This window comes from Sciurus carolinensis, chromosome 10, assembly GCF_902686445.1.
Source record: "Sciurus carolinensis chromosome 10, mSciCar1.2, whole genome shotgun sequence".
Taxonomy (NCBI): Eukaryota; Metazoa; Chordata; class Mammalia; order Rodentia; family Sciuridae; genus Sciurus; species Sciurus carolinensis.
In genome coordinates this window covers 26,309,828-26,329,147 of record NC_062222.1, presented here as the reverse complement: position 1 = coordinate 26,329,147, position 19,320 = coordinate 26,309,828, and the positions used below count along the sequence as shown (strand labels likewise).

Sequence of the window (19,320 nt, the reverse complement as noted above, 5' to 3'; positions counted from 1 at the left end):
AAGCCGTTTTGAAATGATAACATTTATTGCAAAAATAGGAAAAGAAACAAAATATTAAATACTTATAAAAGCTCTACACTTGTGCTCGATTCCTCTTTATATTTTGAATTTTTGATGTCCCATTTTACATCTTTTTATGTTGCCTGTCTCTTAAAATGTTAATGTAGCTATTATTTTTAATGGTTTAGTATTTTGGTCTTTATACCAAAGATATAAATGATTTACATACTTTTTGCAATATTAGCATTCTGAATATGTCTATAGTTGCTCTTATATGAGATTTATTCCTTCTGATATTTTTTTCTCACTTGTTAGCATTTTTCTTTCAATATGAAGGTATTTCATGCAGGACTGGTCTGGTGGTGATAAATTCTCTCTGTTTTTGCTTGAGAGTATCTGTAACTCTCCTTCATGTCTAAAAAGTAGCTTTGCTTGGTACAGTATTATTGGTTGGCAGTTTTTTCCTTCTATCTCATTCTACTCTTTCCTGACCTCTTACACTTCTGTTGAGGAGTCTGTTGTCAGGCATATTGCAACACTCTTGTATGTTACTTGTTTCTTTTCTCTTGATGCATTGAGAATCCTCTTTGTAGTTAAACTTTGAGAGCTTGAATATAGTATATTTTGAGGTAGACCTAGTTGACTCTTTGATATTCTTGAATCTGGATACTTGTATCTTTTTCTAGGTTTGAGACAGTTCCCATTATTATTTCTTTCACCTCACCTGTTCCCTACCATTCATGTTCACATTGTTCTATTTTTTGTCAATTTAGACTTTTTTTTCTTAAGGTTTTATGTAAATGGAATCATGTAATTTGTGCTCCTGTGAGTTTTTTTTTTTTTTTTTCAGCATGTTTTAGGATTCAACTGTGTTTTTTCTGTCTATATCTAAAAGTGAAATTGCTAAGCAACATGGTAACTGAAATTGCTAAAGTATTTTCCAAGGTGATTGTATAATTTTACATTATCTCTGCGCATAGTGGTGCATGCCTCTAATACCAGCCACCTTGGAGGCTGAGATAGGAGGATTGCAAGGTCTCAACAACTTAAGCAAGACCCTATCTCAAAATAAAAAACAAAAAGACCTTGCTTAGTAACACATCCCTGGTTTAATTCTCAGTACTGGGAAGAAAACAAAAAACAAACAAAAAAAAGCCCCAACATTCTCACAAGCAGAATATGAGATTTGTACTTCCTCTCTGTGTAAAGTCTTTGTAATATTAGACATTTGAGTGAATGTGCAGTAATGTCTCTTTGTGTATTTTTTATTTTGAAAATGTTTTGCAGTCCTGGGTACTGAATGCAAGATTCTCACATATGCTAGACTGGTGTTCTATCCCTGGGCTACATCCCCTGCTCTCATTCTGTTTTTAATTTTATTCTTATATTTCTTAGACATGCTGACATGCTGGAAATCATTCTCATTACTTATTACCTATTTGTGTATCTTCTCTTGTGAAGTATATGATTTGATTTTTGTAGGGTTGTTTTCTTAATGAATTTTGAGATTTTTCTTATGTATTGTGGATATAACTCTTTTTATCATATGTAAGATTTACACTTATTTTTCCTGAGTGTGCATCTTGATTGATTTTTCGTTTTGTTAATATGACTGGAGAGTAGAATTTGATTTTTATGAATTATATTTTGTCAATTTCTTCTGTTATGATACTTTTTGTCTACATAAAAATATTTGAGTACTTCAACATTAGAAATATATTTTCATGTTTTCTTCTGAGTTTTACAATTTTAGTATTCACCTTTAGGTTTATGATCTATTTTGAATGAATTTTTGTGTATGGCACATAGTAAGGATCAGAGTTCATTTTTTTTCCCATAATACTATGGTCTCCTTAAAATTCATATGTTTAAACTAAACTCCCAAGGTGATACGTCTTAAGGGGAGGACCTTTGAGAAGTTTCTCACTCAGGAAGTCTCCATCTCTACCTCAGGAGAGGGATTAGTGTCCTCATAAAAGAGTCTAGGTGGATTGGGGTGGTAGCTCAGTGGCAAAGTGCTTACCTAGCATGGGTGAGGCACTGGGTTTGATCCTCAGAACCATGTAAAAGATAAATAAAATAAAATAAAGGTTAAATTAAAAAAAAAATAAAAAAAGAGTCTAAGGGACCCTTTTGCCCCTCTTCAGTATGATGCCATGGATTAAGTTTCTACCCTCACAGTGGGGATTAAAATAAAATATATGAACCTTTGAGAGACAGTCTAACCATATTCAAACCAAAGAACCATCTCATACCATTTACCTACCATTTTAACACCTTTAATATTTCTTATACTGGAGGTTTACTGTTAAGTGAGATTTCTCAGCTTTTTTCTGAGAAGGCTTTTAGTTTGCTTTCATTCTTGAAAATAGTTTCACTGGTTTAGAATTTAAAAAAAAATTTTTTTAGTTGTAGATGGACACAATACCTTTATTTTATTCATTTTATGTGGTGCTGAGGATTGAACCCAGTGCCTCACATGTGAGGCAAGCGATCTACCACTGAGCCATGATCCCAACCCCTGGTTAGAATTTTAATGTGAGAATTTATTAGCTTTTAAAAGAGAGTTTACTTTTTCTGATTTGTAAGAAGTTTCTGTTAAGTTGTATGGCCTCTTCAAAACCTAAATGTTTTATATGTTGGGTTATTATTATTATTTTTTAATCTTTATTCTTTTTGGTTATACATTACAGTAGAAACCATTTTGATATAATTATACAAGCTTGGAATATGTTTTATTCTAATTAGGATCCCAGTCTGGTGGATGTATATGGTGGTGATTTTCATTGTGGTGTATTCATATACATACATAACACAGTTATGTCTGATTCATTTCATTGTCTTTCCCATTCCCATTTCCTCTCCCTTCCCTTCATTCCCCTTTGTCTAATCCACTGAACTTCTATTTCCCTGCCCCTTGTTGTGGGTTGGCATCTACATATCAGAGAGAACATTTGATCTTTGTTGTTTTTTCAATTCTAAATTTTATTTATCTTTTTTATTTTTTATTTTTAGTTATATATGACATATCATACATACATGTAGTATAACTTCCAATTTTTGTGGTTGTATGTGATGCAGAGTTACAACTGGTCTTGCATTCATATATGAACGTAGGAAAGTTAAGTCCAATTTATTCTACTCTCTTTCCCATTCCCATCACCCCCTTTTCTCCACTCCCCCCCCCCCCCCCCCCCCCCCCCCGCCCCTTTGAACTCAGATCCTCCTGTCTCAGCCTCCCAAGCAGCAGGGATTACAAGCATGTGCCACCACGCCCTGCTTTGTATTTCTTCTTGAGAAGTGTCTTAGTTCTTTTGCCCATGTATTGATTACGTTGTTTTTTTGGTGTTAAGCTTTTTGAGTTCTTTGTATGTATGTTCTGGAAATTAACACCTTATCTGAGGTGTGGGTGGCAAAGATTTTCTCCCATTCTGTAGGTTCTCTCTTAGCTCTTGATTGTTTCCTTTGCTGTGAAGAAACTTTTTAGTTTGATACCATCCCATTTATTGATTTTTGATTTTACTTCTTGGGTTTTAGGAGCCTTGTTGAAGAATTCAGTTCCTCAGCTGACATGATGGGGAGTTGGGCCTACATTTTCTTCTAGGAGATGCCAAGTCTCTGGTCTAAGATCTAGATCTTTGATCCACTTTGAGTTGAGCTTTGTGCAGGGTGAGAGATAGGGGTTAAATTTCATTCTGTGACTTATGGATTTCCAGTTTTCTCAGCAACATTAGTTGGAAAGCTATCAGACTCAAAGGGAGGAGGAAAGAACTGGGCTTTCTTGGGTCTCTACTACTCTATTCCCCTGGGTAAAACACTCTCCATGCCTCATTTCCTACGGATCTCCCAGTCACACACTGAGTCATGTGATGGGTGTCTCCTAGGCCTGTTTTTCGGATCCAGCTCGGATTTTCCAGATGTGGGCTCCTGGACTTACTCCCACACTGGTGGCCATAGTGGGGTGGCACAAGGGCTCCTGCCTCCTCTCTGCAAACACCCAGGAGACAGGAGGCGTCTTTCCTGCATGAGGTTATAGTGCTGCACACCCTCTGGATCAGTTCAGCCGTGACCTTGATCTTTGATTTCTCTGTACTATTACATGCCACGGTGCCACCTGAAATGCAGGTTCCCTTAGTCCCCTTCCACACTTGCCCCAACGTGGATCAGCTGTGGCAGCCACGGGCAGCAGTGAGCTTTTTTTTTTTCTATTTTATTACATCCAACCTTCTGGGTCCCCAAGCTGTTCTGAGAGTCCATTATTAAATCCTGGTAAAATCCCTCTTTTACTGAGAAGCTGTTTATCTGCTTTCTTGGTCTCTTACCAGGGAGTAGCTTGGAAAGAGACCTCCTCTACTCCACTTCCAGTATCTTCCAGTGCTCTCCCAAACTTGTGCTGGTCTGTTCTTTTCTGTGCTTAGCCTGCTTCAGGTTACTCAGACTTTTAAATCTGGGTTTTGTCAAATTTAAAAACTTGTACCACAGTTTCTTCAAATATGTTTCCTTCCTCTGGAATTTATACCACATTTATTTTAGACCTTTTGATAGAAGCTAATAAGTTTCCATGCCTCTTTTTTTTTTTTTTTTTTTTTTTTTTTTTTTTTGTTCTTAATTTAAAAGATTTCTTTTGGGTTTTCATTGCTTTGCCTTTATGAACCTTCTCAGTGTCCAGTCTACTGTGAATTTTCCATTTCTTATATTTTTAGTTTCAGTAAATTTTCATTCTTTTTCATTATCTTGTTCTAACATGCTAGTCTTAAAAAAGAACCCCACCCCACATTAACCAAAGATATAATAGCTACTTTTAATGTCTTTTTCTTCTCTCTTGCACTTTTTTTTTATGTCCTAAGGATTGAATCTGGGACCTTTACAGTGCCCTTCCACTGACATGACCTACAATGTCTTTTAATTTCATCACGTGTTATTTCTGAATTTGTGACATTTTCATGGTTATTGTAGGCTTCTTGGTTTGTGTATTAGTTTTGGATCACTACAGTGAATTACCTGAGGTAACCAACTTAGTAAAGAGAAATGGTTTGTTTAGCTCACAGTTTTAGAGGTTCAAGATTAGGTCCTCTGGTGATGGTGCGGGATAGCAATGGTAGAGGCATGAGTCAGAGTGAATAGCACATCCTGAGCTAGGAGGCAGGGAGAGAGAGAGAGAGAAAGAGTGAGGGAAGGAAGAGACTGGGTTTCACAATTCCTCACAAAGGTACGTTCCCATTGATCTAAAAACTTCCCACTCTGTCCCACCTCTTAAAGGCCCACAATAGGCTCCTCCCGATACTACCATCATGGGGACTAAGCTTTTATCTCTGGACCTTTGGGGGACACTTATGCAAACCGTAGCAGTTTAGTAGTTTAGGAATGCATATTGGACATTATGATGTTTACCATCTGAGTGTTTAGATTTTGTTGGTACCCTGTAAAGAGGACTTTGTTTAGCTAGTCAAAGTTTCTTTAGGTGTGTTTTTTTGTTTTTGTTTTTGTAGTTTGTTTTAAAGCTTTGTCAGTGAGACTCAAGATAATATTTATTTTAGATCATGTTTTAATATAAAAGCTTTATTGAGATATAAAACATGTCGTGTTATTCAGCTTTCTGTTTACCATAACAGATATCTGAGATAATCAAATTATTAAAGGAGAAGGCTTGTTTTGGTTCACAGTTTTGAAGGTTTAAGTCCTTGATCCATCATTGGCCCTGTGGCAATATGGGTCTGTGACAGGGCAGCAACATGTAGCAGAACTGTACACTTCATGCCTGAAATGTGAAAAAGAAATAGAAGAAGGGGTTAGAGTCCCGTCTCTTAGGGTTTCCACCACCTCCCAATGCCAGGCTGGGCACTAAGCCTGTAACACATGGACCTCTGGGGGACATTCTAGACCCAAAATCTGGTACATATCATTTGCCCACTTAATATATATATATATATATATATATATATATATATATATAAAATCAATTGGTTTTTATCATAAAGTTGTGTAACAGTTTTTATTCATTGTCTACAGTTTATTTACCCCAAAAGGAAATCCTAATATTGATCCCCCCAGACCCAAAATCTGGTACATATCATTTGCCCACAATATATATAAATAAAATCAATTGGTTTTTATCATAAAGTTGTGTAACAGTTTTTATTCATTGTCTACAGTTTATTTACCCCAAAAGGAAATCCTAATATTGATCCTCTGTCATTACTCATTTCCCTTTCTTCCTAGTCCCTAGTGATATCTAAGCTACTTTCTATTTCTATAGATTTGCCTGTTTCTGGCAATAAATGAATCAAATGATATGTGATCTTTGGTGACTGGCCTTTTTTCCCTGAGCATAATTTTTCAAGTATCATCTCTATTTTAGCATGTATCAGAATATCATTCCTTTTTATAGTTGTATAGTATTCCATTGTGTATCTATTTGTTAGTTTTTACCTTTTGGATATTATGAGTAATGCTGACATGAACACTTGTGTATGAGTTTTTGTGTGGACATATATTTCCTTTATTTTGGGTCTATTATTTAGAGTGGAATTGCTGGGTCATATATTTGAGAAACTTCCAGATTGTTTTCTAAGTTGACCGCATCATTTTATATTCCCACAGTAGTGTATGAGGATTCTGATTTCTCCATGTCCTCTCCAACATGTGTTATCATTGGACTTTTTGGTTGTGGCCATCCTAGTGGGTATTAAGTGGTACCTCATTGTTTTGATTTGCATTTCCCTGGCAATTAATGATGTTGAGATTATTTTTGCTTCCTTATAAACTGTTTATCATTTTTGGTTAAAGACCTATTTAGATCTTTTACCCACTTTTCAATTAGATTACTTGTTTTTTATTGTTGTTTTTAATTAAACAATTTTATTTATTTATTTTTTTTGGTGCTGGGAATTGAATAGTAGGGCTTTGTATATGCTAGGCAAGTGCTTTTCTGACTGAGCTACATCCTCATTCAACCTCAACCCTTAAGCAAATTTGTATTATGGTAAAATACATAGTAAATTTGCCATTTTACTAATAGCCCAAGGAAATCTGAAAAGTTCATAGGTAAGTAGAAATCAAACAGCATACTCTTAAATAACTGATGGGCATTAATCACAAGGGAAATTAGAAAGTACTGTGAGATAGTGAAAATGAAAATGTAATGTATCAAAACTTAAAGGACTCACCAACTACTAGTACCTTTAGGGAAATTTATGGAGATAAAGACTAACATTTTGGAGGGCTCTCTTATTTGATATTGTTAGAAAAATGATCATTGGTATGTCCTCTTAAATTTTTATATCTCTGGTGATTTGCATTTAGATTTTCTTGTGTGACATATCACCTTAACAGTTTTCTTCTTTTTTTACATTCATAGGGTACATTTAAATTCAAAGCAGAAAGTGATCTTTTCCTTGCTGAGCATCACAAACTCTTACTGTATGACGGCAAACTCTCTAGTGCCATTGCTTTCACATACAATCCGCGGGCTACAGATGCCCAGCTTTGCCTCGAATCTTCTCCCAAGGACAACCCATCGATTTTTGTTCATTCACCACATGCTCTCATGCTCCAGGTACTAATTGTGATCTTTTAAGGATAGAGCTAGTGGACTATTCTGGTGAATTATTGGGGTGTATTTAGGAGCTTCTCTTGACACGAGAAAAGTAACATTTTAGTGTTCCTGCATTTACTGTTGTGCTTTGTTTTAAACTGTTTTGAAAGAGAAATCACTGAAACAGTCACTGTATTTTCTGTTTTTCAAGGATGTGAAGGCAGTTTTAACACATTCCATTCAAAGTGCCATGCATTCAATTGGAGGAGTACAAGTGCTGTTTCCACTTTTTGCACAGTTGGATTACAGGCAATATTTATCTGATGAAGTTGACTCAACAATATGGTGAGTGTCTTTTGTTTTAAATTTGACGTAAGAGTTATTTTCATCTTTATTGAGCTGCATGATACCTTGTTTGCCTTTCACATTTATTGTAGAGTCAAAATATTTTGAAGAAAATTTTTAGATATAAATGGTATGGACAAGTCCATATCAATTACATTAGTATTAATATAATTCTGGTTTGTCATTAGGAAGTATAAAAACTCTAAAAGCAGTAAATGTTTTAGAATGAAGTTGTAATTGGCAATAGTGGAATTTTTAAAATTTTTAAAATTTTTTATCTGTTCTCTCCCCACCCCACCTCTCTCCCTCTTCTTGGTACTAGGGATTGAACCCAGGGGTACTTAACTACTGAGGCACATCTCCAGCCCTTTTTTTTTATTTTGATACATGGTCTTGCTGAGTTACTTAGGGACTTGCTAAGTTGCTGAGGCTGGCTTTGAACTTGTGATCCTACTACCTCAGCCTCCCGAGGCACTGAGATTAGTAGGCAAGTGCCACGGCACCCAGCCATGCTCTCATTTTTCAAATATTTTAGGTTCTTATTTGTCAGGGATTTATTGTGAGAATTTAGGTTTTCTTTTTATTTCTCAATCATGTATATAATCAAAAGTCAAAAATTTTAATGGTGTTATATTAGGTGATTTAGTCTGTATGTTTTTAAAAATTAAATTATATATTTGGCACATTGTTTCCTGTTGTAGTGTTGAGTCTAGAAAAGGCAGAGGCATATGAATTCTAGGATGAGTTTTAAGGCATGTGAGAGGATGAATGAATTAATTCTCCTGGTTGCATATTTTAGTTAAGCTAAACAGTAAAATAATTATGTTTCATTTATTATTTGAGAAAAGTAGATGAGTTTTCCATTCTCCTCTTTTGAAATTCTCTTTGATTTCTCCTTTTATACACAACCTAGTACTATGTATATGATTAATGATGGAATGTTCTCCAGGTTACTAGGCAATGAAAAAAAATTTTTTAAAAGAAATGAGCTATTAAATCTAGTATTTGCAACTGTTATTTATTTGTTTAGATTTTAAGTATCACTGTTACCCAGACTGGCTTTGAACTTTTGACCCTTCTGCTTCAGCCTCCAGAGTAACTGGAATTACAGTTGTGCGCCATCTTACCTGGCTTGCTAGCTATATTTAGTATGTTAAATTTAAGTTACCTTTGTCATATCAGTACTTCATAAAATATTTTTATATTGTGCTCCAAAAGGGCTAAGTGACTTTTTTTCTTCTTTCCTTCTCTCCTCCTCCTCTTTTTTCACCTTTTGGTGTCTTTATTGGAATTGCTGGCAGCTCAAACACTGATGTGGAGCAGGAGGTGGGCTGCTACTCTTGCTCTCCCTGGGAATCATTCAGAGTTTCTAAGAAGGAAGCAGCTGATCTTATTCCTGTCCCTTTTGAATATCTCTAAATATTGTGGGAGATAAAGCAAGGTTGAAGCCCCTATCGCTTTTAAAAGTTTTGAAGACTGGAGAATTACAGTTTTCTTGTTGGCCTAATGAACAAACCTCTTAAATTAGTGTTCAGGATCTTACATTTTTCTCCAAATTAACTTTACTTTTTATCTTTTCTCATGTACTTCTGCTTAGTTCACAATAGCCATTTAGGACCCCGATCATGTTTTGAGGATTTAAACCTTAGTATGTTTGCTTTTTTCCTCCATTTTACCAATGACTCTTCAAAATGGAATACATTTGCTTATTAAGTGCTCTTAATATAAGAGCACTTAATAAGTCCTTAATATACTTTTTATTAACCATTTCTTTTTTTTTCATTTTTAAAATTGTTCTAATTAGTTATTCATGACAGTAGAATGCATTTTGACACATCATACATAAATGGAGTATAACTTCTCATTCTTCTGGTTGTACGTGATGTAGAGTTACACAGGTCATGCAATCATATATGCACATTGGATAATATTATCTGATGTGCTTTACTATCATTCCTGCCCCCATGTCCCCTCCCCTCCCTGTATTCACCTCTGGCTAGTCCAGAGTATGTCTATTATAGTCTCTCCCTGCCCCCTTTCCTTATTGTGAATTAGCATCCACATGTCAGAGAAAACATTTGGATTTTGGTTCTTTGGGACTGGCTTATTTTGCTTAGCATAATATTCTTCAGTTCTATCCATTTACTTTATTAGCCATGTCTATTACTTGTTTTGTGCATTGTTAATTTTTCTCTATATAATGCGTTTTGTTTCTAAATCATTCACTTCTTAATTTTATGATAAAATATATGAAGAAGTATTTGAGTAGATCCTCGGTATACATTGCAAATTTGTATTTAGTTTTGCAATAATCTTGGAGACAGTTTTGGTAGAATGGCAATTTCTATGAAATTTAAATTTTTTTTGGTGTGTGTGTGTGGGTGGCATTCAGGATTGCACCCAGGCCTAAGCATACTTACTAGGCATTGGCTCTGTCACTGAGATGTAGCCATGACCCTGACATGGAGAATATTTTATTGAGATAAATGGAAGGCTACATTTGTCTAATGTAATTTTTAAAATAGAATATGTTTTTTCAAATAATTGCCTTTTCTTAAAATTGTAGTTCAACCTTGCTGGCTTTCATTATGGAGCTGTTGAAGAACTCAATTGCTATGCAGGAACAGATGCTTGCCTGTAAGGGCTTCTTGGTAATAGGATACAGTCTTGAAAAGGTAAATAAGAAATATTTTACCATTTGAATTACCTTATTTGAAGTTCATGTACTTGTTCCCTAAGTGATCAAGAAATTTTGTCTGTAAGTAGGTTTCCTTGGTTAACAGAAAATTACTTAAATTAAAATAACATTTTGTTGTTTTACCTTGTCTCTGTTCTCGTATTAAAGAAGTATGGTTGGGGCTGGGGTTGTGGCTCAGTGGTAGAGCGCTTACCTGGCATGTATGAGGCTCTGGGTTTGATTCTCAGCACCACATATAAACAAAATAAAGGTCCACTGACAACTTAAAAAAAAAAAGTATGGTTAGTAACCTCATGCCATCTTTAACTTTGAGCATAGTTTGTGGGTCTTTGTGTCTGTGTGTGTGTGTGCTGACAGCCTGTAATTTACTTACCTTGCCTTGAATTAGTTGTAACCTTTAAATTACTTTTCTTCACAGTCTTCCAAGTCCCATGTCAGCAGAGCAGTACTTGAACTTTGCCTTGCATTTTCAAAATACCTGAGCAATCTTCAGAATGGGATGCCCCTACTCAAGCAACTGTGTGATCACATTCTTCTTAACCCTGCCATATGGATTCATACCCCAGCCAAGGTGATAGATACGGTGATTTTGTTTTACTATCTTTGCTAAGTTTTTGTGGTTGAGAAGAATGATAATTATGAGGCTTTTCTTTTTTCCTTTTACATACTATTATGTAAGGTTTCAGTGGTTTGCCTTTTTTGACCAAGTGTGCTTTTTTCCTTTCCAGGAAAACTGGGAAATCAACGTGTTTCTCTTCTTCCCTCTCTCCCTTTTTGTAAATGAATGTTATTATATTTCAAAATAGAGTTATGGTCTTTATTTTTAAATAAAGTTTTATTTGAGAGAGATTTTGTTTATTAAATGTCAAAGTTAGATAATTCAATGTAAATATGTAAGTGTTCTATTTCAATATATACACATATATATATATACACATACATATATGTATATATGTAGATACTTATATGTGTGTGTGTGTGTGTGTTTGTGTATGTACGTATGTAGGGAGGGAGAAAGAGAGAGAGATATCAGTTTCTATTGCTTATCAGCGTATGCTGTTCCCACTGTTTGCATTTACTTACACACTTGTGTTTCACCAATGTGATGGACTCTTATTTCTTTTTTTTTTCTTTCTCTCTTTTCTTTTTTTTTGGAGGGGTACTGGAGATTTAACCCAGGGGTTTACCCCATTGAGCTACATCCCCAGCATTTTTTGTTTTTTATTTAGGGACAGGGTCTCACTAAGCTGCCTAGCATGTGTGAAGCACTGGGTTCAATTCTTAGCACTGCATATAAATAAATAAAATAAAGCACAGGGCTTTGCTAAGTTGGTGAGGCTGGCTTTGAACTCGTGAGTCTCCTGTCTCAACCTACTGAGCTGCTGGGATTATAGGTGTGCAGCACCACACCCAGCTCTTCATTTCATTCTTATGGTGCAGCTGAATTGTCACCTGAGGAGATGGGATATACTAGTCTCTTTTAGTCATTTAAATTTCATATTAATTCAGATTATAAAAACATATTACATTTGTACCTACATTATATTTTGAGTATTTTAATAACAAACCAGTTACTTTTTTAAAAAATTTTTTAGTTATCAATGGTCCTTTATTTCATTTATTTATATGCAGTGCTGAGAATTGAACCCAGTGCTTCAGACATGCTAGGCAAGCGCTGTACCACTGAGCCATAACCCTAGCCCCAAACCAGTTACTTCTAAGTTAATATAAATGAATTCATGGTGAAGTGTGTGAAAAGACTTTAATAAATTCTGATGTTGTATTAGGTTGTCCCAAAAACTTAGTAGTGGTAGTTTTAAGCAAACTTGAAATAGGGAAATTTTTATATCCATTTTATCTATAATTTTTGTTAGCAATCAGTCATGTTATTTCAAACCCTTTATTTTTCTCTTTCCCCCTGATCCTTTTATCCACTTGAAGTATCTATCATTGTTTAGGTTGGAATAGCACATACTTATTCTAGTTGTCAGAAAAAAATGTCTGCAGACTTTCTTGCTGTTTCTGGAGTTATAATATCTTATTTTCAGCTGGTCTTTTCAAATGTTAAGGAGAAAAGCAGCTGCTGACTCAGATTGCCATTTGGAAATAATCAGAGGAGGCAGCTGGAGGTTGTAGCTTTTTATCTCCAGGTTAAATTTGACCTCTTTTTCTTTTCTTGACCCTCAGTCTTATTTCTTTTTAAGGATTGTTTCAAGTTACTTTTTTCAGCTTTTTACTAGACACTTTTTTGTCTTACTAACCAGCATATTTGCAAGGCATCGTGTCTCTTTTGAAGTGGTCAGAAAGCCTCTTATTAGATACTTAGTTGTAGGGGAATATTTTTTAATATTGTCATATGATTTCTTTAGATTTATAATATTACTCCACACAGTTTCTTACCTTCTGCTCTTTGATAGCTTTTCCTAATTGATTGATAATGTTAAACTTCTGTTTCAGTTGTCTGCTGTGTATAGCCACAAGGGATTTTATTTTCTTTTACTTTATTGTAAAGGTAATTATAACAAAGGACAGATCCAAATTTTGTTGAACTTGAAAGTCATATAGTTTTTATTATGGGAGTGAGCTCTTTCAGCAAAATAATACAATAGAGTTTCTACAAAACCACACTTAGGGTCTTAGAAGGAGCATGCATACATGAGTAGTTGAAAGTTTAAACCTCTTTAGCCTCAGAGTAAATCCACCTATGGTTACTAAAGTCAAAGGTATGGCTGTATAAATCAAACTCTGCTTTTAGAAAGGGAAATGATAATTTATAATTTTCATGTATTTTACAGCTGCTCAGAGAAAAAACTTTTAATGACCTAACAGGAAAAATGAATTTTCTTATCTATAATGGTCCTTTGTTTACTCAACAAGTATTTATTGAGTGACTGCTTCATCCTGGGCTCTAGGATTGGAGTGGAGAATAAGATGGACCTGATTCTTGCCTTCATAGAATTTAGATCTAGTAAGAAAGATAGATCTTACCTAATTTATATGGTTATTGGATTCTATAATGAGTGAATGAGAAAAGGTATTGTTCATAATTAGCTTATGGTCTTTAACTTAAGGTCTTAAGGTGTTGCTCTTAAATCCTATTCATTTTTCTTTTCCTATACTATAATTCTCAATAGACTTTCTCTAGTTTTCTATTTGTCTAATTAATTGCTTGTCTGCCAGAATTCTTGTTTTATTTTTCTTCTTTGTTTTTTTTAAGTTTTTAAAAAGTTTTTTAAAAAAATTGTTTATTTCCTGTATGTTCTTTTTTAAAGAATTTTTAGTTGTAGATAGACACAATATCTTTATTTTATTTATTTATTTTTATGTGGTACTCAGGATCGAACCCAGTGCCTCTCACGTCCTAGGAAAGTGTTCTACCACTGAGCCACAACCCCAGCCCATCCTGTATGTTCTTAACATACCACTCTCATCAGATCTTTTCTTGGCTTCAAAGCTTTTAATGGTTTCCCATTAGTTTCAGAATGAAGTAGTCCCTTATCTAGCTCTAAACCTTTTTGTCAGTTCTCCTTTCTAGATTTTTTAGTTTAGAAACTCAGATAGCCTCAGTGGATAGGCAGGTATCAAAAGATTTCCTTGGAATGGTGGTTCTCCATCTTGTCTGCTAAAAGACTTAGTTGGGGAAGGTCTTTAAAAACAAGAACAGAAGCAAAATCCTATTCCCTCCCAGCCAGATTTTGATTTCATTAGTCTGGGGTGTACCTTAGGAATCAGTATTTTTAAAAATGTTTTCCAGTTCTCATAATGTGCAGTTAGGTTTGAGAACCATTGTTTTAGATTTAGGGAATCCTTTTATTTCAACCACCATTTTCATTATTTACAATTTCTTCTCCTCTGTCTGCCTGTCCTACTCCTTATCTTCAAAGCCTGCTACTTGATTGGTGAAGCTTTTCCTCACTATTCCAGCTTACCCACAATAGTTCCTCTGACCCCTGCATTTGTAGTATTTAATAACACTGTGCTCTTTAATTGCTCTATACTCCAATTAGGTCATTACCATTTCTTTATGTTTCTGCAGATGTATTTATTATCTTTGAAGCTTTACATTTATGTGTAATTTTCTCCTTCTCAACTGTATATCAGCTACCGAGGGGCAGGGTATTTGCCATTATATACCACCCACCCAGTGCTGTGCGTATGTAGTTGTAAATGTTTGCTGATTGACTGAAATATTGTGGCTAAGAATTTGAACCATATCAAGGAAGTGTTACATTGCTTCATGGACAAATAGATAGAACCTATCCATCTAAATAGCAGTAGCTACATTAAAAAAAAAATTAGTAGATATAGGGTTTTCTAAACTATGGTAGTCTTATGAGCCCCACTTTTAAATGATTCAGACTCTGCCACATTTTATCATTAGGATTACTAATTGATTCTTAAATTCACTTGACTTTGATTGTTTATTTTTAAGGTATCTGAAAGATAGGTACCTAATTTTTACTCTCTAAAGAAATCCCCAAGAGGTCACTGAGGTATCTTGCAGGGTTGAAAATGAAAATGACTTTACTGTCCAGGAAAATAACATAAACAAATGTTCCATTGTAAATGATCAGGAGTGATTTGGTCTGTGGCCAAGGGTAGAGTATATATGTTCAGTTGTTCAGTGTATAAAATGCATTCACTAGTAATAAAATGAGAAATTCGTGATTACAACATGAGAGTAGAAAAAAGGTCCTGATTTTGTGCTGCAGTAAGTACTGGAGTGTAGCTGTTGGTGAATTTTAGAGTCATGATTTCACTGGAATTTTATAGTAAGGTGAAATATGTAATGGTGGGAAGCACTTAATTCTTCATCTGATATAGGAAGAGCTTATATTGAAGCTAACATAAACATGTAAGTTCTTATGTGTTTAATCTATTTGAGACTAATAGAATCTTTCCTAATTGAGAGACATGATATATATGTACAAAAATTGGAATTTTTTTTTTCAAAAATTGGAATTTTATGATGAAAATCCTAGATTTAAATGTTCATAGTAATGAAGTACTATAACAGAATTCTATTTTTCTAATAAATATTCCTCAAGATAAGCTCTGTATTTTTTTCTTTTTCTTTTTTTTTTAATTTTTTTTTTTTTTTTTTAGTTGTAGGTGGACACAATGTCTTTATTTTTATTTATCTTTATGTGGTACTGAGGATCAAACCCAGTGCCCCAAACATGCAAGGCAAGCACTCTGCCACTGAACTACACCCCCAGTCCCAGCTCTGTATTTTTTCTATGGTTTCTTGCTATTTAAATTCCTTTCATTTTTTAAAAATTTATTTTGTTTATTATTTTTTATGTGGTGCTGAGGATTGAACCCAGTGCCTCATGCATGCTAGGCAAGAGCTCTATCACTGAGCTACAGCCCCAGCCCTTGCTTTTGATTTATTCCTATGTTTTTTTCTTTTGAGTTTACTTCTGCTTTTTTTTTTTTTTTCTTCTTTCTTTTGAGTCATTCTAGCTTTTGATTTTATGGAAAATAAAGAAAAATTCTAGCCTTTTAAAACAACTGTGCACATTATAAGTAGTCAGTTTATTGTAAAGAAGTTACTCAGACTCATGAGTAATTGTTGATTGCTAAATGGCAAAATTATTTCCATGGAATAGTGCTGCACAATTTGATATATTGGGAGTATTTACTTTATAATGCTACTGTAAAAAAAGAAATTACTGTTTTGGTTTTGTAAGGTGTATGTGTGTATGCTTATGTCTCAGGGTGTAGTGTTATCTGACTTGCTTGTCAAACTTAGTATTTTACTTTTTGGATCAAGTATTACTGGAAATGGGATAAAATGCTGATGGGCTTCTTTGATTTAAGCTGTTTATTTTTTGCTTTGTAGGTTCAGTCGATGCTCTATACTTATTTGTCCACTGAGTTCATTGGTACAGTCAACATATATAATACCATTCGCAGAGTTGGTACAGTGCTTCTCATCATGCACACACTGAAATACTACTACTGGGCAGTGAATCCTCAAGACCGAAGTGGTATCACTCCAAAAGGTTTAGGTATAGCCTATATATTATGTTACACTAATACCAAATCAGAATTTTTAAAGCAATAGTATGATATTATTTGTGCAGTTTTTCTAAACCATTATGGCAAAGTTTTATTTTAATCTTATAGATAATTTTATTAGTTTGTTCCCTGTGGTTGCCACAGGTTGATAACTTGCTCTATATATGGAAGAACACTACTTGTGCTCATATACATTGTTTGGGGAGCAAATACGACTAGTATAGTTGTAGTGCAATGCAAATGAGAAGAAATTTCAAAGTTTGTTACTGGTATTGGTACTGAGATTATCTATTACATTGGTTGTGAGATTCATTGAAAACAGTGTTTTCAGGAGATGGATATTTCTTAAAGAAGTAGGGGGCATCTGCTTCTAATAAAGAGAATGAAATTATTATAAAATACAGTAATTTTTTTCTTGATAGTCAGGACTAACTGAAAGGATAATATTCATTCATCTTGTCAGCAGTTCTTGAAAGGGGTGAAAATAGAGCTTTAAATTTAACTTTTGCAAAGTTATCAAACTGACTATGTAAAAAAAGAGAGTTCTTCGGCTGATGTAATGTGACTGTTTGAGGTACAACTTGATACCAGTGTTCCAAATTTGCCTTTACTAATTTTTCTTCTATGTTGACTGTTTTAGCATATTTTCTCCCTTTGTCCTGGCAAGCAGCCAGTCTATCTTCACATCTTCTCAGCTTTAATTGCAACAACAGAGCATCTGCCTCTATCCAGTGTTTTCAACCAAAGTCTCTTTCACTGTCTTGTAGCTCAGTGACTCTGATTGCATCATGCACCCCTCTCTGTGGCAGTTATTGTACAGATGGCTCAGAACACTTTGGATGGGTACAGTTCCTTGATGAAATTTAAGGGTTGTTGTTTGAAATCAGGAAATAGATGCTGGGGAGACAAACAAGATATATTCTCATTGTATTCAAAGGCTGTTCAGTAATATACGAAGACAGATTTCATTTTTTATATAGTACTTTCTATGTTACCTTCAAAATAAACTCAGGGTTTTTTTTTTTTTTTTTTTGAGTGAAAATGGGATCTCAAGTTTAAAAAGCTGTAAGGACACAAAATGTTACATCCTTGTTTAAGCTAGCAAGCGTGTGGCAGATGTAGAGTCAGAATTTCCTGGTGATGGTTTCATGTATCATGTATTGGATGTATCAAGTCTTGTCCTGGGTGCTGACTTTGTATCCTGACATTCATTTTATGACTAAGTAGTGACTGGGAAACTCTCATTCTTCACATGAGAGAGCTGGATAGACCTCCTGATTCTATTCTAAATCTTTAGCCTGTTCTTTGTCTAGGAATTTTCATGTGGAACACATTTTAAACAATTTTCTTCCTATTTTAATTGATCTGTTTAAGGCCATGGTGGTCCTGTGCTTTGGTGGTCTAGTAACTAGCGGTAAATAGTGATTTGGGGGGGATTGTAGAATATATGAGGCAAACAGGTACCAAACTTAGGTTCTTAGAACAATGGGTATTTGGTTTCAAAAGCTTTCTACTTGAGAATTATATGTTTGAGACATGAAAATTGACTTAATGTGAGCCATGTGTGACCAAGGATTTTCTAAACAGAGACAGAGATGTCAGAGGTAGTCAGCATAATGTTTCCCCTCTTCATGAACAATACTGTGTGGTGAGGCATGTTTCTTTTTGAGATTATTTTTGTAATAGCTTAACAGTGGGTTACAGTAGAAAATGTTTTCATTCTGAATTCACATATATTATTAATTTTCATTTTTTAACTTGTTACTTTATTAACACTTTAAAGAGAGTCTTTTAAAATGTAAGTGTATATTAATACTGAACACAAATTTTATTTGTCACCTCATTTTTATGTTTTTGGACTCTTTATCTACTTAAAGTACAAACTTCTTTATTATAGTTTCAACATAACCTGTTTTGTGCACTTGTAGTATTTTGTATACATTTGCATGTGGCTTCGAATGCTTATCTTTTGAGGGCATAGAAGAGGAGGTCACTCTTTAGAAGACTTGTGTTTCTTATAAATAAAGGGAAAAGTTATTGGGAATGAGAATTTAATATTTAGATCAGTTTGAGATCTTGGAAATACTTAGTATGAGTGTTGTTTTTCTCTTTAAAGATGGACCACGACCTAATCAAAAAGAAATACTTTCTCTACGAGCATTTTTGTTGATGTTCATTAAGCAATTAGTTATGAAGGTGAGTCCATATTTCTTATTGCATAGCATGCTTTGTATAGTAGCTGATATCGTCACATAAAATACAGACTTGGTTTATTAATGTTTAGTAAAGTTACACATTGAAACATTCTTTGATGTTTGTTTCCGTTTTAAAAATTCATGTTTCTGTTGGACACATATATAAGTTACTGCACAATTGGAGATTGGTAGTTACAATATATGTTATAAAACTTTTTTGAGAATTCAAGTGTATTCATTCTTTTATTTAGCAAACATATACTGAGTTTCTATTAAATACTATGTACTAATCTTTTTTTTTTAATTTTTTTGCGGTGCTGGGGATTGAACCCAGGGCCTTGTGCTTGCATGTACTAATCTTGACATTGGCTCTATGGTAACCAACAAAACTCCTAAAGGAGGTTTCATTTTTAGGGGCCTTCTTGTACTTGACAATCAGTATTTGAGAGTTAGTGCTCTTGTATAAATGTGCTAAATAGGTGTATCAGCCTTTAGAAATGATTACATTTTGTCTCTCTTCATTT

At 34.4% G+C, this 19,320-nt stretch overlaps 1 protein-coding gene across 1 annotated transcript in view; it reads left to right on the top strand.

The window, feature by feature from the left end:
* Positions 1-19,320, top strand: part of Lrba (LPS responsive beige-like anchor protein) — a 703,692-nt gene that overhangs the window by 108,418 nt on the left and 575,954 nt on the right. The window contains 6 exon segments of the mRNA XM_047565822.1: positions 7,358-7,555; positions 7,746-7,879; positions 10,446-10,554; positions 10,996-11,148; positions 16,423-16,591; positions 18,718-18,797. Coding sequence (XP_047421778.1) covers positions 7,358-7,555; positions 7,746-7,879; positions 10,446-10,554; positions 10,996-11,148; positions 16,423-16,591; positions 18,718-18,797 — 843 coding nt within the window.